Source organism: Balaenoptera musculus, chromosome 12 (genome assembly GCF_009873245.2).
Source record: "Balaenoptera musculus isolate JJ_BM4_2016_0621 chromosome 12, mBalMus1.pri.v3, whole genome shotgun sequence".
Taxonomy (NCBI): domain Eukaryota; kingdom Metazoa; phylum Chordata; class Mammalia; order Artiodactyla; family Balaenopteridae; genus Balaenoptera; species Balaenoptera musculus.
The window spans coordinates 39,341,171-39,366,668 of NC_045796.1; the positions used below are offsets into that span (position 1 = coordinate 39,341,171).

A 25,498-nucleotide genomic window follows, 5' to 3' on the forward strand; every position below is an offset into this window, starting at 1 on the left:
CCTCTCCCCCGGTTGCCAGCCTCCGAAATAAAGCAAGCTTTCCTTTCCTGCCAACAATTGCCTCTCGAGAATTGGCTCTCGGGTGGCAAGCAGCCAGACCTGGGTTCGGTAACAGTTTGGTAAGTGCAGACATCCATTGGTAAACACAGTCAGGTTCCTGTCCTCCTAGAACTTATAATCTAATGGGGGTAGAGGTGAGGGAGAGACATGTCGAATTAGAGGTACCTGTGGGATGTGCATTGAAGTGTGTTTACCAGGCAGCTGGGGAGAAAACACAGTAGTTAATTTGGAAGTTTCCAGCAAAGATGTGCGGGCTTAAATGATGAGAGTTATTGACATCTACCAAGGGGAGCGTGATGGGGAGAAGGAGCAAGGACTGAGGAAGCAACCAGGAGGGACACTGATATGTACAGAGTGGATGGAGGCAGAGAGGGAGACTCTGAAGGAGTTAAAAAAAAAAGAGAGAGGAGAATTCTCTTAGAAGCTCGAGACATTGTCTCAGAAACCAGGGAGGAAAGAATTTCAAGGAGGAGGAAACTGTCAAAATGTCAAACATAGCAGAAATTTGCAGTAAGATAAAGACTCAAAAGTATTCTTTGGAATATATAATATGGAGTCACTGACGATCTTATGAGCAATTTTGGTGGAGCTCAATGGGTGGAAAACCAAATTACTATATTTTGAGGCCTTTGGTTGGAAGTCAGAAATTGGGGCTAGAAAATATACATTGTATACTTTGTATATATTGTAGACTATTAGTTTAAAATCTTGTCCGAAAAAGGGAAAAGAGAGTGCATTTAGTTAGGAAAACAGCTGGGCAGAGTAAAAAGAATGGGAGCTGTGACATCAGGGAAACTGTAGTTTAAATGGTTCCTAATCTATCAAACAGAGATTTCACAGCTACTGTCTTTACAACTTTACAGGGTTACAGTATCTATAAAGGCAATAATACATGGAAAAATGCTAAAAACTAAGGCATACACTAATTCCATTGTTAAACACCTGAGAGATAAGGGAATTTATGTTCATAACACCTAAAGGATTTCATTTTCTTTAATTACCATGGAAATCAAACAATTTCCTTTTCAATATAGATCTCTCATTTGTTATTTAAGTTTACTTGTGTAATATTTCCCTACTTGTGTAATAATACCACTTTTAATTTTAAAACCTTGAACTAAATCCTTCTGCCTTTAAAGACCATATAATTTTATACAGTTCAGCTAAGAGTAAAAATCAATAACATTATTGTTATAGAGTTTTTCTTTCTAACTGTAAAGGGAGAAGTGTTCCTGCAGTATAAGTTATTTCTTACACTTGTATTTTGCAAAGTATTTTGCATAGAAGACTAGCCATAATTATTGATACATGAAAGAGTTTTGAGGTTAAATAAGTCTGGGAAAACCTCTTGGAGTTCATCATAGATATGAACACATTATGAAAATCTGATAGTAAAAAACCTGCTGAACGTTTTTTCACCCAATGTTTCTCATATTTATTCAACCATGGTATCTTTTCTGTAATATAATAGTGGGGTTCAGCTGAACACAATTTGAAAAATGATGTCTTAAACATTTACTTACTTAAAAGATTGGGGAAGCAATAGAGCAAAAATGATAGAATTTTTAAAATTAATGACAACATATATTTTAAAAAAGAAGAAAAACTAAATAAGAAAGACTGGAAGCAATGTTTGATTGTGTTGCAATTAGAATGATGAAGATATGCTAACATGAATAATAAATTTATGCCCAGGCATTGCTATCTGAAAATTTCCATTTATTTATTTTTTCCCATAAACAAGAAGACAAAAAATTCTACTGTAAATTCTTGGGGGAGGAAGCAATCATTCTCTTTTGGGATAAAAAATTTATTAAAATTATGCTGACATGGAAAATTGAGTAATTGCTAGCAAATGGCATTGGTGTTAAATACTTCATAAGTATCCCTACAGATAGCCATGAAAATGCAGTAGGTCAACCATTGTTTCTATTATAAACTAGGGTTTGCTGATTGGTCACTAGGTATGTGTCATTGTAATATGCTGAGAAGGATTATTACCACAAAGAAACTTACAATAAATCAAGAAAATTGAAATAATTTTTACTATGTAAGTCCAAGGGCATTTATTGAATGCCAACTAATCCAAATCCTGGAAAATGAAAAAAATAACTAATATTGGTGGAGCAATTAATCAATTAATCAAGAGGATTTATTCACATACATGCATAATTTGATCTCATAAAATCTTGTGATTTAGGTTTCATTATTTTGCCCAAGTTACAGGCAAGGAAGCTGAAATAAAGATGAACTGGATTCCCAGGTTACAAAATTCATAGGTGGGATGACCTAGCTCTTTCAGCATATCAATGACCACGATCGTATACTCAACTTGATTTCTAAGGCAGTGAGCAAATGACTTACAATGTCACAAGTTGTCCTCTTTGACTTCAAGGTAATAAAAAATGTAGTGTACCTTCCTTTTGCCAATGTATCGCGGATATAGTTTACTGCCAAATTTAGAACCTCAAATATAATATTATCATTCTATTCTCAGAAAAATATAAATAGAGATGATGGGGGCAGTGGTGGAAAAAAAAATGTTGGAGTGGTGATACACCTATTTTGAACTGAATTGATTATCTAAGTAATCCTTAGATAAATCTGGATGATACTAATAACAAATCAGGGCAGTAGATCATATGTTCCTTAGGGCAGGATTTTTGTTGGTTTATTTCATTCTTACTTGTGCCTAAAATAGTTCCTAGCACATAGTAAGAGCTCAGTAAATGTTTTTGAACGAACAAATGTAGTAAGAGTTTAGTTATTCAGTCAAATGGACCTGGAAGCCTGTCTAATAATTTGTTAAAATGAGAAGTTGAGCTCATGAGGGTTACTATAAATGTTAAAGTATTCTATTTAAAATGCTTAGTCTGGTTCTGGGCACAAAATAAACTTTTAGTGTGTTAGCTATAAATTATGCTAATAGGTTCATGAGACAATTTTTCAGAATTAAAATTTGGTACAGTTTTTCAAAATCTGAAAGAGATGAAATCATTGACTTTCATTTAAGCAATTTTTATTTTGTGGAAAAAATTTTATTTTGTGGAAAAAAGATATAACCCTTTTCCTGCTTGACCTTTGAATGTGGATCACTTCTGTACTAAAATCTTCTCTTTTTATTTATAATAATGACTTGAGTACTGTAGCCTTAAGTTTTTCTGGTGAAATGTATCTTCTAGAGATGAAATATTTCTTAGCCAATTCAATCAATCAAGCATAGTCCCATTAGTAGCTTCTGAATCAACCTGTGATGGGTACAATTTTTCTCAGCTGGCTTAAAGGAGAGATGCATGGTCTGTGAGTCCTAGGAAAGTCCTCTCTATTGAGAGAGAAAGGAAAAATAACGATAGCTTCATTTAAAGTTACTAAACACTACTTATGCATGAGTGTAAACAAAGAGCCAATAATTAGATATTTCATCTCCTTTGGATATTTCTTCAATGTTATGCATTTTAGACTCCTTCAAAAGACATAATTTTTAGTTTTTAGGTTTTTTCAGAAAGATTTTCTTCCTTCTGTAATTTATGGGAATAAAAAATGCTTTTTTTTTTGCCCTTTATATAAAATTGTCATTGAAAATTCTCCTTCCCAATTTCAACCCACTCTAAAAACTAATTGAGGAAGAGCTTTCAGTGTGGCAAAAGCAATTCACTAACGAAAACTTTATTACTTGCCATAGAGGAAGTTGGTGATCTGATTCTTCTAAAATAAAAAACAACAACAGCAAAAAACACAGATCCAGAGCTTTTTAGACACTTGCCTTTAAGAAGCCAGCTCTGTTAGAATGGTTTCTGTCTCCAGGCTAATTTGTGAGTTACTCTGATATTACAAAATTTACAAAAATGCAGTTTTACCCCATGTTAATGTATTGCTTACTTTATATCTTTTTTGCTATTCTAAAATGTAGCTTTATATTAGCTATATTAATTATAATAAATTAATTATAGCTTTATTAATTACTTGAACCTATTCTCAATCTCCTTTTTTCTTTCTTCTATGAATAAACATGCTCTTATACTATTTGTAACACTCAATATATTGTAGTTTTAAAAACAATGTTTTTAGCTGATTTTTGTTTTGTTTTTTGACTTAGTAGATTAACACAGTGATATTTATATATAGAAATATTTCTCAAGCCAGTGATGAAATGTTCCACACTTGTGGGATGCTTAAAAGAGGGTGTATATTTAATAACTGAATCATATTCCAGAGGAAAATATTTCAGATCTCTCTTGTGGACAAACATCAGGAATCTTCCCTTTTCTTTCATATGCTGTTCAAATTTAGCTCCCAATGACACAAAACATCTTAAGAAAGGAAAATGAGGCTGTTTATGTGGGTATAGTAGAAACGAAAGGAAATAATATTAACTACTATCTCTTCTATTCTCACATCCCTGATTTCAGAACAGAATATTCTAGAGCTCCGGAACTGAGATTAATGTGACCAATACCTAACATGGCAAAAATAATGGTTCCTTTGGGGTCATGCCTCCCTACTTTAAGGAGGCCTATCCGATCTCAGACATTTTACTGTGCTCTCCTCCTCACAAACCCTCCACCACTAAATCGTGCCCTAATCAAAGCCCTGACCTTTAAACTAAGGATTGAATCTCACTGAGCCTACATCATATTGGGGGCTCATTTCTTATTGTCTCATTTTTTCCTAAGACCCACTTAAAGGATCAGGATGTGATGGAGAGGTGTTTAGGGTACTATAGTAAATCTTAATAATTAAAACATGCTTGTGCCTGGTGGTGCTAATCAATTTAAAATGCTCTCCAATGCATTTTATATTCCAGGCCAAAACTACACAATAGTCAGGGCTAAACATAGTATAATTTTCTCCTTTTCTTAGATGAAATGATCACCACATTAATAAGAAATCCCATGCACAGACTTTCCCATGTTTTATTTTCATGTATCCCAAAGCAAGGTGATCACAATACAATTGTGGAAAATATCCTCTGTAGAGAAAAAGTGGAAGATTTCTGTTGATAATATGTTTTATTGAAGGGTCACAGAGTTAAAAGAGCTCTCTCTTTTTTGCAACCCCTTCCCAAATATTTTAGCAGCATCTTCGATGGGTCATCAGTGAGAATGTATTTAGTGTATGCATTACTCAAGAGAGCAACCCTCCATTGATACAGAGTTATCACTTGTTCATTATTATTGACTATGTGTGGAGAATGAACAAGTGCAAAGGATACTAAGGTGATAGTGGCAGCCCCTGCCTAGTGAACTTAACAATTTATTTGGGGAAGGCAAATGAGTAAATAATTACAGAGTATTGCAAATAATTACAATATACAGGGATAATAATTTACATTGGATAGGGAGAGTACAGATTAGGGGCATTTAACCCATCATGGAAAGAGATCAAGAAAATCTTCGTAAGAGAGACAACAGCTGAGCTGTCTTAATAAATGAGTGTGGTATGGTGAAAGGTGATAAGAAGGGGGAAAGGACATCAGGTGAGAAAGGAAACTGGAGGGTGAAAATGATATATTTGAGGCTATAATGGAGGCAGAAGCTGAGGAGGAAATGAACAAATGGAAGTACACTCAAGGTATACTTAGGAAATGGAATGAACAGGACTCTGAATAGGGGTGGCAAAGCATGGAGAAGAATGTTGGATGACTTCTAGCCTCCTGGTTGGAAATGTAGGTGGAAGGTAGTACCATTTACCAAGATAGGGTACTTGGTTACAGGAGAGAATAATAGATCATGATTCAATTTTGAATTTATTAAGTTTGAATTTCCTGTGGTATATACATTTTTCTTTAGAAAGTTAGATAGGTGGATCAAGAGTGGAATGAGTCCATTTATCTCTTTATAGTCTTCTCCAACTTTTCAAAGGATATATGTCATATCTGGAATTGATATAATTTTCTATGCCCTTTGAAAGAGATGAACGTAGCATGGCATTTCAACCAAATCTAATTTCTATGACTGTCACCAGAATTAAACTCGTCCATAATAATTCAGTCTCAATTAATAGGTAAGCCTTATAGACTAAATATTCTTGGGAGAGTGAAGTGCTTAGCATGTACTAAATGCTGAGTCAACACTTGCTGAATGAATGATTGAATAGTTGAATAATTGCGGTGTGATATCAGCACTATATTAAGTTCTATATTAAAAAAAAGACTTCAAAGTAATGTTTCTGATTAACCTCCTCTATCTTTCTACTGCTTCTCTCTTAACTTCCTTTAATCTCCTATACATTTGCTGCTAAACAGTTTCATCAGCATCACTTTAATCCTTTTTGAGCATCAAGAAGTAGGACCCAAAGGGTCCCTCACCACACAGTTGAGGCAAAATACGATAGCTGTCTGGGAGGCATTGTGAGAACAGAATGGTCAAAGCTAGGATGCTTGAATAACTAAAAAGATTCCATAGAAATTTATTGTTAGTACAGCCTCAAGAAATTTAACAAAATAATTGGTGCCTAGAAAACTTAGCACAATGCAAAGCCAATGAGGCTGAAAAAAATCATTTCTGTATATAAATTTCACTGGGTTCATGTAACCAGGAAGCTGCATGACCACCGTAGACCCTGAAGAACTTTCCAAACACTATCTCAATATACTGCCAAAGTATTGCTGCTTTTAAATTTAAAGGATGCCATGAACAATATTTTTTACTTCTTATCTTTCAGACTGCATTTCTCTCTATTATAATATGAAGTAAATTTCTTGCAGAAATTTAGTTCCAATTGTTAGAGGCAATTCTTCCTTACCAAATGGTTTCTAGAAGACTAAACGCTAATTTTCAAAGCCTTAATTATATTTTATTTCCCTGATTTCCAGCACTACATAAATAATGCTAACTCTCACATAAGTTTTCATTGTCTCTAAAAATATATTTATGAACATTAGATAAATAATAATATATTATTGTTTCAACCAATAACTTTATACAGTACATTGCCTCTATAGGAAAAAGAACTTTTTTTTTTACTCAAATTCATATACAAATCAGGAAAGATTACCGTTTAGAGTTTTATAACGTATTTTATATATTTAACACTTATACTTTTCCATTTTAATTTTGATAATTAAAAGGTTAGAAAACTTCATGAAACATGTAGCTGAGTAATAATGGCTTCTAGTAAAATGTGGTATGATCTTTGAACTGATGCAGGCATTCCATAAAAGTCCTTATAATATTTCCTTGCTTCCTCCAAATGGATTGCTTATTCAATATGTATGGCACAAAGTTTAGATATTAATCTCCAAGTCAATTTAAAAGGTAAAGTGCCTGTTAGGTAGTTCTTTTGGCTAAGATATACATCTACAACAGAACCATCTTCTGCTCTGTACTAAATATCTGTGTAAAGAAATATATCTGAAACAGACTCACAGGTCTTAAAAACAAAGTTTGTTAATCTGCCTTAGACCTAAAAATGTGCTTCCACAGCAGAAAATCTATCGGGAATTGAGTAAACAGACTTACTAAAGAGCAATAAAACTAAGAGGAATTAACGCTGCAACATTTCAGGTTGATTATCTACACTGTGTCTCCCTTTTAAATGACTTACTATTTAGATTTAAATTAATATTTAGTGTAAATACATTATTTTAGATCTGGATGAGATCTTAAAAATCACGTAATCTAACTTCTTACATTTATTTTCATTTTGGAAGAGGAGAACAAAACAAGTTAAATGGCCATGTCAAGGTTCCACAGTAAATGAGTGTCTGAATGAGAATTTGACCCAACACTTACTTAAGATATCTTTATCTACTGCTTGTTGCAGTGTGCTATGAAATAAGTAGTTTCTGATTGTATAGGTCAAAATTTTATTAATTTTGTCTGATGTTAGTTTCAAAATTCCTTAATATATATGGATGTAGATAGGCTATTTATTCTTTTATGTATATAATTTTAAACTGCTATGATTTTTATCATTCATGTGTCTAATATTTTAGAATATTTTGGCTCTTAATTTTTTTCCTTTCACTTTTTTTTATTTGTTGACTATGACCATTTATTCTTTTAAGTCTATGCATTGTAAGGGTAGAAATGGGAAATACTGCATTGACATTTTGTTTTAATACAATTCAAAATATTTAGAAAATACAGAAAGTACAAAAGCTATAATAGAAACAGAAAAAACTAAAATCTCCATAAATAAAATGAACAAATATATGTATGTATGTATATACTTATTATATTGCTACTTACTATTGAAATGTATTCTGTGAATGTGGAGCCAATTATCACTTCCATGAGAACACCAATGTTACAATGATTTGGTTTCCTTTGTAAAAATAAAATATTCTTGTGTTATATAAATTAGATTTCACATCACATACTTTACAGATCTCAGTCACAAACATCTGAATATACTATTGCTGTCATCTATATTGAAAAGTTGACACCCTATAATCAACATAAGCATGTTCTGTTTTTAGCTTTATCCATTTATGTCTCAGTAGATTGAAGGCTTTCTCTGATTTTAATTAAGCCATATTTGCTGAAATATGACATACGCGATTAGATGGAACTCAGAATTGTAAAAAATAACCATAGTTTTTTGTTAAATGAATGCTGTTAACAAATGTCATGGTTATCAAACAGTGGTTCTCAAATTTCAACATGTGTCAGATATACCTGGTGGGCTGGCCCATGCCTAGAGTTTATGATTCTGAAGGTCAGGGATGGGGCTAAGAATTTACATTTTTTTTTTTTAATTTTTTTTTTTTTAGTAGAATTTACATTTTTAAGTTCCCAGGTGATGCTGCTGTTTGAGAACTACTGCCTTAACAGAATTCTCCTCCAACAAACATTCTACACTTGTCCTTATGCTTATTGCAGCCTAAATATGGACCTTAGGAAATATATAGTCTTAGACCATGTATAAACAGACATTTACATGCACTTTATTCATTCATATATCTGCAGATATGTTTGCCTGTGAAGTTTCATCAGATTTTAAACTGATATTATATACTCTCATAACTGAATGTATGAGATCATGAAACTAGGAATATAAAAGAGCTAAAGAATATTTAGGACTGACATTAGCAAGATGGTGATGTAGGAATTTCCAATGTTCATTTCCTCCCAAGACATATCAATTTGAACAACTCTTTGTGCATGAAAATACCTTCACAAGAGTCAGGGATTCCAGGTGAGGTCTTAAAACACCTGGATGAAGCAAAGAAATAAGTAAAGACACACTGAGGAGAGTAGGAAAAATAGATCTGCATTCCTGCCATTCCCCTTCCCCAAGCCCAGGCAGCCCAGCTCAGAAAAAGACACCATCCTCATGGGAGAAGGAGAGTGAAGTGAGCACCCAACTTCACCACAGACCCCAGAGCTAGTCTGAATACTAAATGGGATTTAGCCAGATGAAGAAGGAGGAAGAATGTTCTAGACAGAGAGATAAACATTTAAGACATCCCAGAAGAAAAAGAGACCTTAAGATGGTTTTTAGAAATACAATACTTCAGTATAACTTGAACATAGAGCACAAAATAGTACAGAAGAGGGTGATGAGATATGCAACAATTAGATTCATCAGTAGCCTTATAGAGCAGGCAGAGGCAGCTGGAGTTAATAAAGGCAGTACGTGATTTACACTGAGATATGATATCTGAAATAACCAGACAGGCATCCTAGAAAATCTCTCTGGCTTCAGAATTGAGAGAACGATGGAAAAAAGCCTGTGTTTGCATGACCAGTTTGGATGTTCTTGGTAATTTCAAAGAGAAACAGTGGTGGATTGGATTAAGGTATTGTATTGTTTCCTAGGGCTGTGGTAACAATGCCAGAAAATGAGTGGCTTAAAACATAAAATTATTCTCTCACAGTTCTTTAGACCAGAAGTCCAAAATCAAGGTTTAGGCAGGACTATGTTCTCTTTGAGGGTTCTGGAAGAGAATCTGTTCCATGCCTTTCTCTCAGCTTCTGGTCTTGCTGGAAATTCTTGGTGTTCCTTGGCTTCTAGGTGAATCATTCCAATCTCTGCCTTTGTCATCACATGGTATTCTCCCTGTATCTTCACATCATTTTCCCTCTATGCATGTCCATTTCTGTGTCTCTTCTCCTCCTTTTATAGGGACACCAGTCATACTGGGTTAGGGCCCAGCCTAATGACTTCATGTAACCTAATTATATCTGCAAAGACCCTATTTCCAAATAAGGTCACATTTATGTGGTACTGAGTATTAGGACTGCAACATTTCTTATAGGGGGACACATTAAAACCATAGCACAGAATACAGGAGAACAGCAGAATAATTAGACAGTTGTTAGAGGACTACAATTGAAATTGAACTTGGAAATAAGTATATATGGGAGGGCACATGAAGAACCAGCTCTGAAACCCAGATTTCATTATTGAACAGCTTTGTGGGAATAGATAGTTGTCCAGTATCTATCACAACCTGAGTGTAGGAATTAGCAGAACTTTTTTTTTTTTTTTTTTTTAAATTATTTATTTATTTATTTATTTATTTATTTCTGGCTGTGTTGGGTCTTCGTTTCTGTGCGAGGGCTTCCTCTAGTTGCGGCAAGTGGGGACCACTCTTCATCGCGGTGCGCGGGCCTCTCACTATCGTGGCCTCTCTTGTTGCGGAGCACAGGCTCCAGACGCGCAGGCTCAGTAGTTGTGGCTCATGGGCCCAGTTGCTCCGCGGCATGTGGGATCCTCCCAGACCAGGGCCCGAACCCGCGTCCCCCGCATTAGCAGGCAGACTCCCAACCACTGCGCCACCAGGGAAGCCCCCAGGAATTAGCAGAACTTTTAAGTCAAGATTTTCTTAACCTGGTTGGGTTTGAAGAGCATAATTGAACATCCTTATATTTGTACACAATTTGTGTGTGTGTGTGTGTGTGTGTGTGTGTGTCCTCTTATTGAACTATGCTTGGTCCATGTTGAGAGCAGTAGGTAGAGTCCTATGAAAACTGTTACATAATTAGGGTAGGGATATTGTTGAAGATGTTATCTGCTACATTATACTGCATTATAGTTTTTTTTTCTGAGAACCCATAAAACAAATTTATCTCAGGTAGTATTACCAAGAATTGTTTTGCTTCTCTTAAACAGCTTATTTGCTTACAACTTAAAACAGTGTGAATTGTATAACTGATTGCACATTTTATCTTTGTCTGGGTACCAGAGAGCTGAGAGGTGAATAGTCATGTCAAGTCAAAGAAAGCCTGTAGTAATTTTAACATTTTTTTGTGTTCTAATGTAATTTCTGAATTCACATATTCTCCTACATTCATTGACTCAACTTCTCCATTTATTTACCTTCTCTTGTTTTCATTAATTATTTCATTTATTTATCTAATGAACAAACAATAATTGAGTGCCTATCACGTAACCATGTATTGCACCAGCTCTCTGGATTCAATGATGGATAAACATGATCTCTGTTCTCAAATATCTCACAGTCTAGAAGGGAAGGTATTCACTTAAGTTAATATTTACAGTATATTGTGAATAAGATATCAAAAAACAATGATCAAGATATCAAAAAAATAATGTTGGCACATAAAGGGGAAAAGTTTTCCAACCATATCAGAAAATGCTTTCTGAGGAAGAGATAGCTGAGCCCTAAATAGAAATTAGCCAAATGAAAAGTGAAGGGAAGAAAACTCTGATAAAAAAAGAATCAAGAAATAAAAATCTCTACATAAATGGTGAGATATTGTATGTTTGTGAAGTAGAAGATTCAACATTAAGATGTCAGTTCTTCCCAACTTGATCTATAGATACAATGTAATTTCCATCAAAATCTCAGCAAGTTATTTTGTGGATGTTGACTAAGTGATTCTAAAGTTTACATGGATTGGGAAAACACCCAGAATAGCCAACACAAAACTGAAAAAAAAAAGAAAGCTGGAGGACTGACACTACCCAACTTCAACACTTACTATAAACTGCTACAGTATTATTACTATTTCTTTCTCTACCTTAAGTAGTTTTGTTGTGCGCATAGGCTGGCAGTGCTCATCTGAAGACTTGAGGGAGCCTTCCACAAATTCCCCAAACTTTTTTTAATCTTTTTTTCTCCCTCTTTCTAATCTCTTTAGCTTCCTACTTTATATTACTCTAACCACTGATCTCTAGCTATCTTGGTCTCTCAAGACTCCCAGTTCGATCTCATCAAATCAGCTCTATTCCTGCGCTAACAGCCTTCAGTTCTCTCAAGGAATTAAGCTGGGATAATCATAGAGCACACCTCATTTGCTTTTCATTACTTAAAAATCACTGTCCTTTATTGTCTGATGTCCAATATCTTTAAAACCATATTTTATATAGTTTTTTCTATTTCCTATAGTTTCAAGTGTGAAAACTAATCAGGTGCTTGCTATTTTATTTAGCTAAAAGTGAAAGTCACTAGGACACTTTTGACAATGAAGAGGATGGGATAAATGTTTATCTTATTACAGTAGAGTATGTTATGTAGATCCTTCCCAGAAGCCAAATGAATAGGAATTTAAAAAGAAGAAAGTGATCAACATAGTTACGTATGTTCATTGATACTGGAAAGTAAGGGGGAATTAGTGACCAGAGATGCCTGATAAATATAATGTTGGGAATAGAAGCTAGATGATAGTGAATTAATGATTAAATGGGAGTCAATAAATGGAAAAAACAAGTAAAGGTAACATTCTTTTTTTTTTTTTATTAATTAATGTATTTATTTATTTACTTTTGGCTGTGTTGGGTCTTCATTTCTGTGTGAGGGCTTTCTGTAGTTGTGGCGAGCGGAGGCCACCCTTCATCGCGGTGCGCCGGCCTCTCACTATCGCGGCCTCCCTTGTTGCAGAGCACAGGCTCCAGACGCGCAGGCTCAGTAGTTGTGGCTCACGGGCCCAGTTGCTCCGCGGCATGTGGGATCTTCCCAGACGAGGGCTCGAACCCGTGTCCCCTGCATTAGCAGGCAGATTCTCAACCACTGCGCCACCAGGGAAGCCCAAAGGTAACATTCTTAAGAAGTATAGTAGAGCAGTTATGGAAAGGTATTGGATGTTATTAATATAGGAATTCAGAATCAAAGAAAGGTGCTTTGTTTACTGTTAAAATCTGTGTTGAGATAAAAAAAAAAAAAAAGAAAGTTAAAATTTACTGTGGATAGGGCAGATGTTGGCAAACCATGGCCTGCAGACTGGCCACCAGCTTCTGTAAGTAAAGTTTTATTGGAACACAGCAATTTCCTTTCATTCACATAATGCTTATGGCTGCTCTGTGCTACAACAACAGAGCTGAATAATTGCGACAGAGATCATATGGCTCCAAAGTCAAAAAATATATATATCTGAACTTTCACAGAAAATTTGCCAACCCCTGAACTAGGAATCCAATATGCAATAAAAGCATATGGTATATTTTGGGTCATCAAGAATTCCAGATTCAGCAGCAGTTGCTAGTTAATATATTATACTGGGACAGATAACATGTTGATAATGTTAATGGAAATGAAAGCAGTAGTCTTGAATTTTTCATCTTGGATAATGAAAGGCTAAAAGTAATTCTCCAAATAAAATTGTATGTTCCATCTTAACATTAGATTAAACAGTTAACATTGCACACGAGTTTGTGAGCAAATTTTTTAATGGTGCAATGAAATTAAACTGTTATTGTTTTAAATGATTTTTCAACTAGTAACTTGGCTTGGACATTAAATTACATATCCTGTAAAAATTTCAATAAAGAAAGATGGTTGGGGTCTATAGTGTTTGATTTTCAAATATATAATATTCTACCATATACAATGTTGATCCAATAACAGTGGAATGACTCAGTTTTTAATAATTTTTAAACTTTTTCTAGGCAAAGAAGTCAAGCCCAAGTCTCCACGTATGTTATACATGCCAAAACCAAAAAACAAATCTTAAATGCCTGCTTTACTCATCCTCTGATTCTATTGTTGAGTGTTTTGCATAAAGTCAAAGGCTTAACTATTTTGTGCAGATAATGTGCTGGTTATCTTACTTGTGTTTCTGAGAATTTGCTATGCTGATATTTTCCTTTATCCTTCATTCACTGGGCATGATTTCATTAACTTCTCATTAAAAATCTTAGTTCATGTTTCCAATTTTTCTCAAAAATTCTTATTGTGATTGATAATGAGGAACCTTTACTTGTGTGTGTATTAATCTGCTGCAATCATAAGAAGAAAGTTAATATGGAAGATTAAAGAACAATAATATGTAAAAGAAATACGCATGAGTACAGGAAATAAATATTTTTATATAATCGTTATTACTAATGTTTACTCGTTTTTAGAGCCACAAATAAAAAAAGAAGATAAGCCAGGTATGTACATTTCATTCCATATTTATAATGAATAGCGTACTTTTTTGTAAATGTGTTCTAGTGCAAATATTATACTAAAATTTTATTCTTGAACAACTATTTAAAATAAAACAAATGTAACATATGTTTAGCTATACTACCTGTTCCTAGAAAAAACCCTATTTACAAAGTGAAACCGCTGAGAAATTTATATAGTTCAGAAGAAACAAATGACTATTTTTCGCTGATTACTATAGAACACAGACATCCTGTCAGAAGAAAAGCTGCCCACACTCTTCTATTTTTTGGGGGCTCCTGAGTCAGATGAACATTTCTGAGGGCCATAGCAGGCAGCAAACAGTTTTTTAAAAGAAAACACAGCAATGATTTTCAAAACAGTTAAAATTTTGATTCTTGTCTCCCAACTGTATTGGTGTTATGGGGCTGCTGTAATAAAATACCAGAAACTAGGTGGCTAAAAACAACAGAAATTTATTCTCTCACAGTTCTGGAAACTAGACATTCGAAATCAAAGTGTCAGCAGGGCATGTTTCCCTTGTAAGGTGTAGGGAAGAATCCTTCCTTGCCTCTTTTGGCTTCTGGTGTTTGTGAGCAGTCCTTGGTGTTCCTAGGCTTGAAGAGGCATCTCTCTAATCTCAGCCTCTGTCATCACATGAACCTCTTCTCCCATTGTCTTTATCTCTGTATCTTTTCTCTTCTTCTTTAAGGACACCAGTCCTACTGGATTAAGGATCCTCTCTACCCCCATATAACCACACCTTAACTATTATAGCTTAAAACAACAAAAATTGATTTCTTCACAGTTCTAGAGGATGGAAGTCCAAAGTCAAGATAGAAGCAGAGCCACATTCCCTTTGAAACCTGTAGAGGACAATGTTTCCTTATCTCTTCTAGCTTCTGGTGTTTGTCAGTAGTCCTTGGTGTTCCTTGGCTTGTAGTTGGCTCACTCCAACCTCTGCCTCCGTCATTACACAGCCATCTTCTCTGGTGTGTCTCTATCTGTGTCTTTTTTCTTCTTATAAGGACACCAGTCAGATTGGATTAAGGGCCCACCCTACTCCAGTATGGCCTCATTTTACCTTAACTAATCACATCTGCAAATAATCCTATTTCCAAATAAGGTCACATTCTGAGTTATTTTCTATTAGGACTTCAAATATTTTTTTGTGGCACACAATTCAAGCCATAACACGGTCTAAATTTCCGAATAACAATTACATATATTTAAGAAAAACTCTTCCAACTCCTGTCATCAAGTCATTTATCTTATGTGGACATTAGGACTATTCTCCACAACAATAATCTTGAGAAAACAGAAAATTCAGGTTGAAATCCATTAGCAGTAGCAATAACTTAGTGACAGACAAGTACATATCATGATTTTAACTACTGTGTGTTCAATAGTCCAGTACTGACAAGCCAGTAGGAAACTAAAACAATTTTTACTAAAATTCTGCTTTTTCAAATTATAGTAAATGAAATAAAATAGCGTCCAAAAATGAATTTGTGCTCTAGTTTATTTTTTCAGATTTAAAAATTTCTATCTTTTGTTTTCCCCTTCAGAGTCACAAGTTAAAAAGGAAGCAAAACCAGGTAACAATATTTTTATTCTTAGTTACAGAGCTAATGTTGCTGTTATTTTAGTACTAAAAAAGGCTTACTACCCACCAATGGGGAGTTACACAGGGTCTCCCAGATCCTCATTATTTACCCTACTCCATTGCTCAATATGGTTTCACAGTACTGGATTAGGTAAGAATGGGGATACTCCATAGGCAAAAACATCTAGAATATGGCTTTAAATGAACCTCAGCAGAGACTCCAGGTTTCAGGAGACATTTCCTGGAGTTCTTCAAAGCCTAGTATAATCATGTTTAATCTGTGGGTTTATTTTTGATAACACACCAGAGTTATAAAATCATGAAATCATAGGCTACTGAGATTTGAAGGGAAAGAGGACAAGAACTTACCAAGCATCTGCTAGAGCTGATGAATAGCGTAAGATTCCATTTTCATCCCATCACTAGGAGAGACATGCGACATGACAATTATTACCCATATTTCATATCTGTGGAAACAGTTCAATTGTTCAATTGTTCACAGTTCAGAGATTGTCCCAGACTAACAATCATTTTATTAAGAGGCAACATTGATCTAAAATAAGGGCAATCTTTCCAAGTTTACACTGCTATTTAATGTGTAAGTCCTAGTTCTGGTACCAACTAGTTACTCACCTGAGGCAAGTCAACAAAACCCTCAGGCTCTATGGATGCTATTTCTTCATTATAAAAAATTATGTAGCAGGATTCTTAAATAAAAACAAATTCAAGAATCCAAGTCTAGATGTATATACAATACTATCTTAGTCCTTTAATTCTTAGCAGAGCTTACCTGACAACTGATCATAAGCTTGAGTCTAGTTTTTCTTGTAAATAATGTATCTTTTTAATGTATCAAGGCTTAAAAATGCCTAACTACTATCTTATTATTTATTTTCCTGAGTACATTTATTTGCTGCAGATGAGTATGTGTTACCAGATATGAACACTTTGCATTTTACCTCTTTTTTTTTTTTTAATCAGAAACCCAATACCATTTAAAACTTCTATTTAGGCCTAGTAATATTTAAAACTTTCATTTATTATTATTAAATACTACAATTTTGCAGGTGATTTAGTTGAAATTTTTATAATTATGAATGTTTATTTTCTAGCTTCATCCGAAAAAGCTCAAATACACAGTATGTATCTTAATTTTATCTATAAAGTTGATATAGAATTTTTACAAAAAACTTAAATATCTTTAATAATATATATTTGCAATCTATGCCTCAGTATTTATACTTTATTACAGGCTATGCTTTGGAAATTATAGGTGCTTAAATGTAAATAAGAATTCTTTGTATATTGTTTTCATGCAACCAAAACCTTTAAGTTTTTTATTTAAACTACATGAAATGAAATGAAAATTAAGGAACAGTTTTTCTCCATGGACACATTTGTAAAAATCTGTCAATTTTTTTCTACTAAACAAAACACTGGACCATGTCACAGAGAAAATACGCCATATGTTAATTTATAAAGCTTCTAAATATCTGAAAAGATTTTCTTTTTGTTATTTTCAGAACAAGACATAGTGAAACCAGAAAAGACTGTTTCTCATGGTAAACCAGGTATTTTGCAGGTGTTACTTGTACAATAGTATCAAATTGTCTCTCAATGTTCTAGTTGTAACAGGATGATGAGCTTAGAGTCAAATCTAAAGTTATTAAGGATGATTCATAGTTCATGCTGAGAACTTGACCTGCCAGATATAACTACATAGCTCGTGATCCTTCCCATCAGAGACTTAGCTTAGCACAAAGACCATCTTTGCCAGCATTCAGATGAATGGTCTCTATATTTCATTTTGTTTTGATCTGTTTGGGGCAAGACATCACTAGAAAACTTGTTAATTCAGAATGGCTCATTCAAACATGATCATCTTGAATTCCAAAAATCCCAAGAAAAGGAAATCAATATTTCCTCCTGCTTCCCTTCATCCTTCCTTCTTCCCTTCATCTTCTTATTCCTGGTCCTACATTTTGTAGAAAGTAGAGGTAAGCCAATGGGCTTTGCTCATAAGGAGAAATAGAGAAATTACCAAGACTAGCTTAATAATTAGTTTTTATTTAAGAATAGAAACTTTATTTAAATTTTAATTTAAGCCAATTAAATATGGATTTAAATTTGAGGTTGTGTCAAGCCCCAGTTGTTCTGTAGAATATTGTCCTTTATTGTTTCCCTGATGTTGTGAATATAGTTAGGCCAGAATCTTTACAAAGGTAAAAGCATACTTTCTTTAAACGTATCTTAGGAAACTTTTTGCTTATATTTTTAAAATTTTACTTTAGACAATCTGTTTTGAATGGATTTGAGTCAGTTTGATTTTACTTGTTTACGCTTTAAAGAATATGAGACACCAACAACAGAAACTATAGAAATAAATAAAGCAGAACCAGACTATGGGGAGGTGAGAAAAGCAGTCTGTATTGACATAAGCAAAACTTTAGAAACAACTTTTAGAACCTCCTGATATAATGAATAGTAAACCCTGTTACTTTCTTTTCTGTCCTAAATATCAACCATTTTTGAGGTGAAATACTGAGAGGAGAGAGTTTAGTCTCCGAGTGTATAACAAAGGCATTGCCCTCTAGCCACATCTTTCTTTTATTTCAGTGATCACATTCATACTCTAAATTCTGTTTCCCAGTGAAACTTTCTAATTAGGATATTTGACTAACTGATTCATTCTCACTGCTGAATACTTGAAAAGTTTAATTTTATATAGAATAATTTTACTAATCCCTCTACTTTGACCCAAATCTATTTGACTATGTCTACAAAAACATACAACACAGAAGACATCCCATAAATGCACCACCTTTGCCCTTCCCCAGCTTTGCAACATAAAAACTTGGGTTCCCAGGCTAATCCTGGGTTCTCAGGGAGGTATCTTGCTCAAGAAAGATAAAAAATTGTTTCTTCCTATTCTCATTCAATAATGAAAAGGAAATACATGTTTTATGTGTACTTCAGTGTAGATAAATACAGTGAAATACAGTGAAGGCAAAGGATAGAGTATACTTTTGTTAGGGGTTAGGGGACCATTTGAATTAGGAAAACTTTTATGGCAAGAAAGCTGCAAAGGACATATGCAGCTGGACAAATTTTTTTTGTGCTCCCATCCGATTTCAATAAAAGATATCACTTGCTGTTTTATTGAGAAAACAGCTAAGTTTGTCTCAGTATTGGTGTTATTTCAAAGAAAATACAAAATATCAAGGTTGAAATGTGTCACTGTTTTGTACTGATACATTTAAAATTTCCACTTGTGTTAATATTTTTTCTTATCACAGATGAAAAAGTTGTCAAGCAGGCAAAAGCTATCACAATAGAAAAAACAGGTAAATGAGCTATTTTAGATTTTTCTTCTATGTATCAGTTTTATGTTATGTTGGCACACACCCACACGTGCACAAACACAGACACACACCTTTACTGAAGTATGTGTGCTCTTAGTGCCATAAATTCTAAGATTCTTGATTCTTGTAAATAACTAAAAGTTATACTCAATAAAAATTAACAGTGGAAAACTAGAGTGACATACTTTATTTTTTTAAAGTATGATTGACCTAAGCTTACAGATAATTCACAAGGAAATTTATGTCATGCATTGATTATCATGTACTATTTTTAGGTGTTTAATCTCATTTTCAAAACACATTTCCTCAAATTTTAAAATCACAGAAATCTGAAACTGTCTGCTGTTCATGTATTAGATGGAATAATTTCCATTCATGAGAGCTCTGCAGAGACTTATATGACTGTGTAACTTTTTAAAATCTGCCTTGAAGAATGATCAATAGAACATATAATATCAAAGCAAAAATATCAAACCATCATTTCATGTGAGAAAAAAAAGGAGTGTACACACTCTTGAAATTCTGAAGTTCTTTCCTAAAAGGATGAACAAAATTAAGTCTCCATCTCAACTGACATCTTGAAACACTGTATCTCCTCCATTTGATCCCAAGATGGAAATCCTACCTACCTCCGCCATGAATGGAGTCCCATTTCTTACTAAAAATCATTCCAAAGGAAAAGGCCTGTGAAGTAATTCCTTTCTTTTAACTGAGATAATCATGATAGTTGGGATTTGAATACAGTTCTCAGAGGAAAATATAATAGATTTCAGGAGATAACTAATTATTTATAGAAATTATAGACTATATTTCATGAGTAAGAAACCCTATTTTCACATTACCCCATACAACCATTGTACTCTATTCCAGTCATTGCCTAAGCTCATAATTTTAGTTAACATTCCTCTAATTTGCACCCTAAAGTGTTAAGCATCTCACTTAGTTATATGGGTATTTGGAGATTATGAAGAAACTAGCCCAATGTATTTGTGTCCCAAATATATATTGTTTCAAATTTTACATAAAATTTTGTGCATCTTAGTTTTTCAATAAGCAGTGTGTTTAATGTATTTGCTGACAGTGAAAAAATAGTGTTCAGAGAGAATGGATTAAGCTTAAGATAAGATGAGAACTTAAAATGAAGAAGGAATAAATACAAATGCTAAAGAGTTATTTTTTTTCCATGGTTTGTATTCATCATGTGTCATTTGCTTTCTTTCATTCTCCACAGTCAAACCCAAACCAACAAGTAAGAGACGAAAATAAAATCTGGAAAGTATCGCTTGGCCATTTTAACTTTAACAATTTGCTCGGGTTTTTTTCCCAATTGTTATTTTTAGCATTGCCCAAGGCTAAAGTACCTCTATAGGTGATAAATGAACGTTATTGCTACAGCTTTGATTTAACATCTTTATCTTTCACTACTAATTAATAATTCAGTATAATTATACAGAAGAAATCTTTGGAAGTTGTATCACTATTAATACTAAAAGAGTGAGTCCATACAGGCTATAAAATAACACTAAGAAGTTAGGGTAAATGGGCAATCTTTTAAACATACATAATGAATAACAAAGGAAAATGAAATGATATACAATTTTTGGTGTTATGAACCACATACTGTTTTTAATTTGTTTCCTATAAGCAGCATTAATTATATGGTAGGTAGTTTTGGGTATTAATGTTATTCATAATTTTATGAATTATAAACGTTTTGCCATTTGTTTATTAAAATCATGGAATTTTCTCATGAGTATAGATTTTAAAGATTGTCCATTTTATTGTTCAGGAGTCATACAGATGTTACCGGTGTAGAGAGTTTAAAAGGTAACTATTGGGCTCAGAAAAGTGTGAATATTTGCCCATTGTCACAGGTAGTAAATATGTCCAAAACTGTGTCAAAATTGTGATATTGGTTCATACATATATTTGTGAAACAGAGGCTTGGGTGAAGATATGAGTGGCTTTTGTCAAATAGTCTCTGGTTCATGTATGAAAACTGAATTGACAAGGTCCAAAGATGAATTTGGTGAGACCAGTTAGGAAGTCATATTAGTGATTCAGGAGATATGGCAAAATATATGGAGCCTAAAAAGAACATAGTCACCTCTCAGAACCTATTGCATGTATTTTGAATATATATTTTATATTATTTTTACTTTAATTTATTATACTTTTGCAGTGTTATTATGACAGTTTAATAATTTGAATATTGGCTTCTTTTATTGTGCATGCTTATTTAACACTAAAATTTATACAACTTAAGCTCATGGAAGTTCATTCTTGAATGCTATCAATCCCTAATTTACAAATATCCAATTAAATTTTATGACAACATAGATCCCACATCTCCCCACTTACTTCATTGTTGGTGCAAGATGATGGGGAGGAAATAGTAGTGCTTTCAGAGAATCTCCAAATTCAGGATGAGGGAAGGAAAGGATAGGTAAACCAGAACAGTTCAGGAGGACTAAACCTGGAAATGATTAGTAAGAACTAACACTTGGCAGTGATCTGCTGTATTTCCAAATATTCTCAACTCCATTCAAAATATCCTACCCTACATAGCTTTATTTGAAATTCCACTTTTGGTGAAAGAGAGAGATCTAAAATTTACTTTAATTCAAATATTTTTCAAAGGGCTGAGAAGAACATCAATTCCACATTTTGATTACAGTTGTCATGTCCTAGATTTACTTGAGATTCATCTGTGAGAGTTCTAACTGAACCTAAAAAGAGAGGGTGTTCCAGAAAAATGAAAATACAAAGTGTTGCACTTTCTGGAATAAGGCAAGTCTAGGTTACATTTTCAACAAGAAACTAATGACTAGCACCAAATTGCTTCTGACCAGCACCAAATTGCTTCTGATGTGGCAAGAAAGGAAGTAGGAGTCAGAGAGGTAAAAAGGGAGCTTGTAAAATGCCAGAGGCAAATGTATTCTGGTTTGAAATATCCTCAAAGAATGATTCAACCTTCAGCAAAGAAAGAAAAATCCTCTTATTATTATTCTCCTTTTTGTCATATTCTATTTTCTTCTTATACCACATGGCCCTAAGAGGGCTAGCGCCTTTGAAGTATCTTACAGGATATCCTGAGAATGAACCTGACCTTGTTTATGATGTGTTTCTATGGCAATATGCTTTCTGTGTTCGAAGTTACATGCAAATGACTTTGGAGGCATGCTGAGGATCACCTGCAAATATGTAAATACTAAATCGCTTGCTATGCAAACAACCTACAGAGTGTCAGTTAATTTTGATTTCTCTCTCTAGAAAAAGCTGAACATCAAGAAAAAGAATCTCCATCTATAAAAACAGGTGTTTTTGCCTTTCTGGTTTATATTCTGTCCTAATTCACTATTTTTATTAAATTTGAAAATTAAAGCAAAACATATAAGTACCTTTCATTTTATTTCCTGGTAATTTTTAGTCTTGTGGTTTTGTGGTAGAATCTAGTTTATCTGATATAAGGGCTGTAGTAGTGCTGGTAAACATTTTGCTAGATATTATAACCAATATATATGGATTGCTAAACATTCTATTATAATACAGCAGTATTAACAAAATAGTATTTGCCTTCACGGTTCATAAAACCCTTCCAAAATATTCAGTATTTCACTGATGTCAATATTAATATCATTTATCATACTGGTAATGTTGATTCACTGTTGATATACTGTAAAATATCCTATCAAATTGCACATATAACATTTCACTGAAAACTAATCATGAATTTCAACTTGGTTTAATTGCTTAAAATAGAAGTTATCCCATTCTATAATAGCTTAATACTTTTAAAACTATTATTCAATTTTAAAAATATATAATACTTGGCATGGTTCAACACTAAGGCATATAGGAGGCTAACTGTAAAAATATCCCTCCCTCTCCTCTTTTTTCCTATTCTACCAGTTCCCATTCCCAAAATATCCAAAAATGTCTGATAGGTAATCATTGTTATTTTTTAATGTCTCCTTCTAGCAGTATATATAAAAGACATATACACATACCTATATACAAATTATATATATATATATATTCCCACTTGTTTTACACAAATCATGACATACTATAAATAGCTTTTTCCCTAGGTTTTTCTATTTAAGAATGTATTTTTGAAGATTTTTTTATATCAGTACATAAAGCATTTCTTCATTAATAGTATTCTATTGTACAGTTGTATACAGTTTACTTAACTAGTCTCTCTGATTGACCTGTGTTTAAGTTATCTAACAAGCTTTCTTTTATGATATACAATAATAAATATACCTACCTGTCTAGTTTTGTAAATTTATCTTTGGGGTAAAATTAGTAAATTTTTTTAGTGCAATGATACATTCAATGTAATTTTTATAGACATCCCTAATTGTTCTTTAAAAAATTATATTAATTTGTATTCCCACCGTTAATGAATTAGTTAGTTGACCTAATTTTGGATGATTCAAATTCTTCGCAATCATGATGAAATGTTGTCTAGTTTTTTTATGAATAGATATTTACGTGTAAAACTGCATAACTAATGCTTTTAGTTAATAATTTCAGAAGACAAGGTATTTTGGAGAAAGGAATCATGTATTTAGATAGTATAGCTTTGTGTTTTTCACCCACCATTCACTTATCTTTCCTGAGATGTTATAAAGTCAGCTTCTTTATTCAAAATACTGTATTGGAAGAGTTTAAATAGTTAATATTAATTAATATTAATATGTATTCTGAAAAGACAATGGCAGAATATACTTTTTATGCCATTCAGAAACAGTAAGGAGTTCAGATTATCCTGAGCATTCATTTTTCATCAAATGAAATATGAGGCTTTACAGGGATAAGAAGAGACCAAGAAGACCCTATACTTTCAAGCTTTACAACTTCTTTGAGGAATTCATTGGAATATGACTTAAAAATTACTCAAAATGCATTGCCTACTGCTCATTTTAATATAAGTTTAGCCTTTTCCTATTTTAACTCAAACAAACAGAATTAGGAAATATAAAGGGCTGATATTTTACCTATAGCTAGAAAATGATCACTGACTTTTTCTTTTATTTTCTTTCTTTTCTTCTTTACTTTTTAGACAAACCAAAACCAACTCCAAGTAAGTGTACCATTCTAAAATTTTAAGAATTTGCTATTTAATTAATTTTAATTTTATAGTTTCTTTAAATTGTACATGCAGTAAAAATTAGTATGGTATTTCATTAATGCAATAGATATTACACCATTACCTATATAAATGATTCTTACTGACAAAGAATATTTGTGTGTATTGTATTCATTAATCCTGAACATGTATTTATTGAGTGCCTATTAGATACATTACTCTATGCCAGGGTATGTGAAGAAATGCCTAAAATGACTTGTGTTGTCATTATCTGTGTAATTAACACAGTTACTATAACTCATGCCTGTGCAAAAAAAAAAAAAAAAAAAAAATGGTGGTTGCATCTCTCTTTTATGTACTTTCAGTTTTTTGTTAGGGTGTATTGAGTAAACACAGTGTGGAGATTCCTCTTATAGTCACTGCTGGGTTAAAAAAAAGTTCAGAACACAGAATACCTGTCTTCAATTATTTAATCTTAACACATTAGCTTTTTATTTTCATATTTTTTCAAAAGCTGAAGGTGAGTTGTTTTAGTATTTCAGAATCACTGTTTTATTGTGGCATTTCAAACGGTAGTAAGAATGCAACAATTTATGAAATTTTTGAAAATTTATGAAATTTTATGCAATTTCATAAAAATGAAATTGTTTATTTAGTACTATTAAATTACGACCCAGATGTTATCCTGGGGGGAAATATTTGCATATCAATCAAGAGTGTATCTAGAAGATGTGCCTAAAGTTTTTAAATGCCAAGGACTAACCTGTTTCCTTAAGAGTGTTACGACAGATTTCTTAGAAATGCATCTACGATTTTCTTCTGAATGGATTAGATGCCAGCCTTAAACATTAAATGTTGCCTTTGGGTTGGCAAAAATCTCTAGTACATTTAGTTTGTGTAACTGCTACTAATATGAAGGATATTACAAAAATTAAGGGCTGAAAGTCAAAACTAGAATACTAATATGAAATATCAGCATAATTATCGGCAAATACTGTTTAGTTTATGAAACATTATTTTACATCTTCATTCTTATAAAATGTTTTAACTAGTTTTCCTTGAACTTTGAAAATAGCTTCCAAAAAAGTTATATT

General features: G+C 33.2%; 1 protein-coding gene across 1 annotated transcript in view; it reads left to right on the forward strand.

Annotated features, from left to right (window-relative positions):
• The window catches only part of TRDN (triadin), a 370,489-nt gene that overhangs the window by 321,308 nt on the left and 23,683 nt on the right, over positions 1-25,498 (forward strand). The window contains exons 25-33 of the mRNA XM_036871396.1: positions 13,858-13,884; positions 14,314-14,343; positions 15,907-15,936; positions 17,057-17,083; positions 17,468-17,515; positions 19,241-19,288; positions 20,538-20,555; positions 22,580-22,624; positions 24,378-24,398. Of these exons, the coding sequence (XP_036727291.1) occupies positions 13,858-13,884; positions 14,314-14,343; positions 15,907-15,936; positions 17,057-17,083; positions 17,468-17,515; positions 19,241-19,288; positions 20,538-20,555; positions 22,580-22,624; positions 24,378-24,398 (294 nt within the window). The remainder of the gene's footprint in view (positions 1-13,857; positions 13,885-14,313; positions 14,344-15,906; positions 15,937-17,056; positions 17,084-17,467; positions 17,516-19,240; positions 19,289-20,537; positions 20,556-22,579; positions 22,625-24,377; positions 24,399-25,498) is intronic.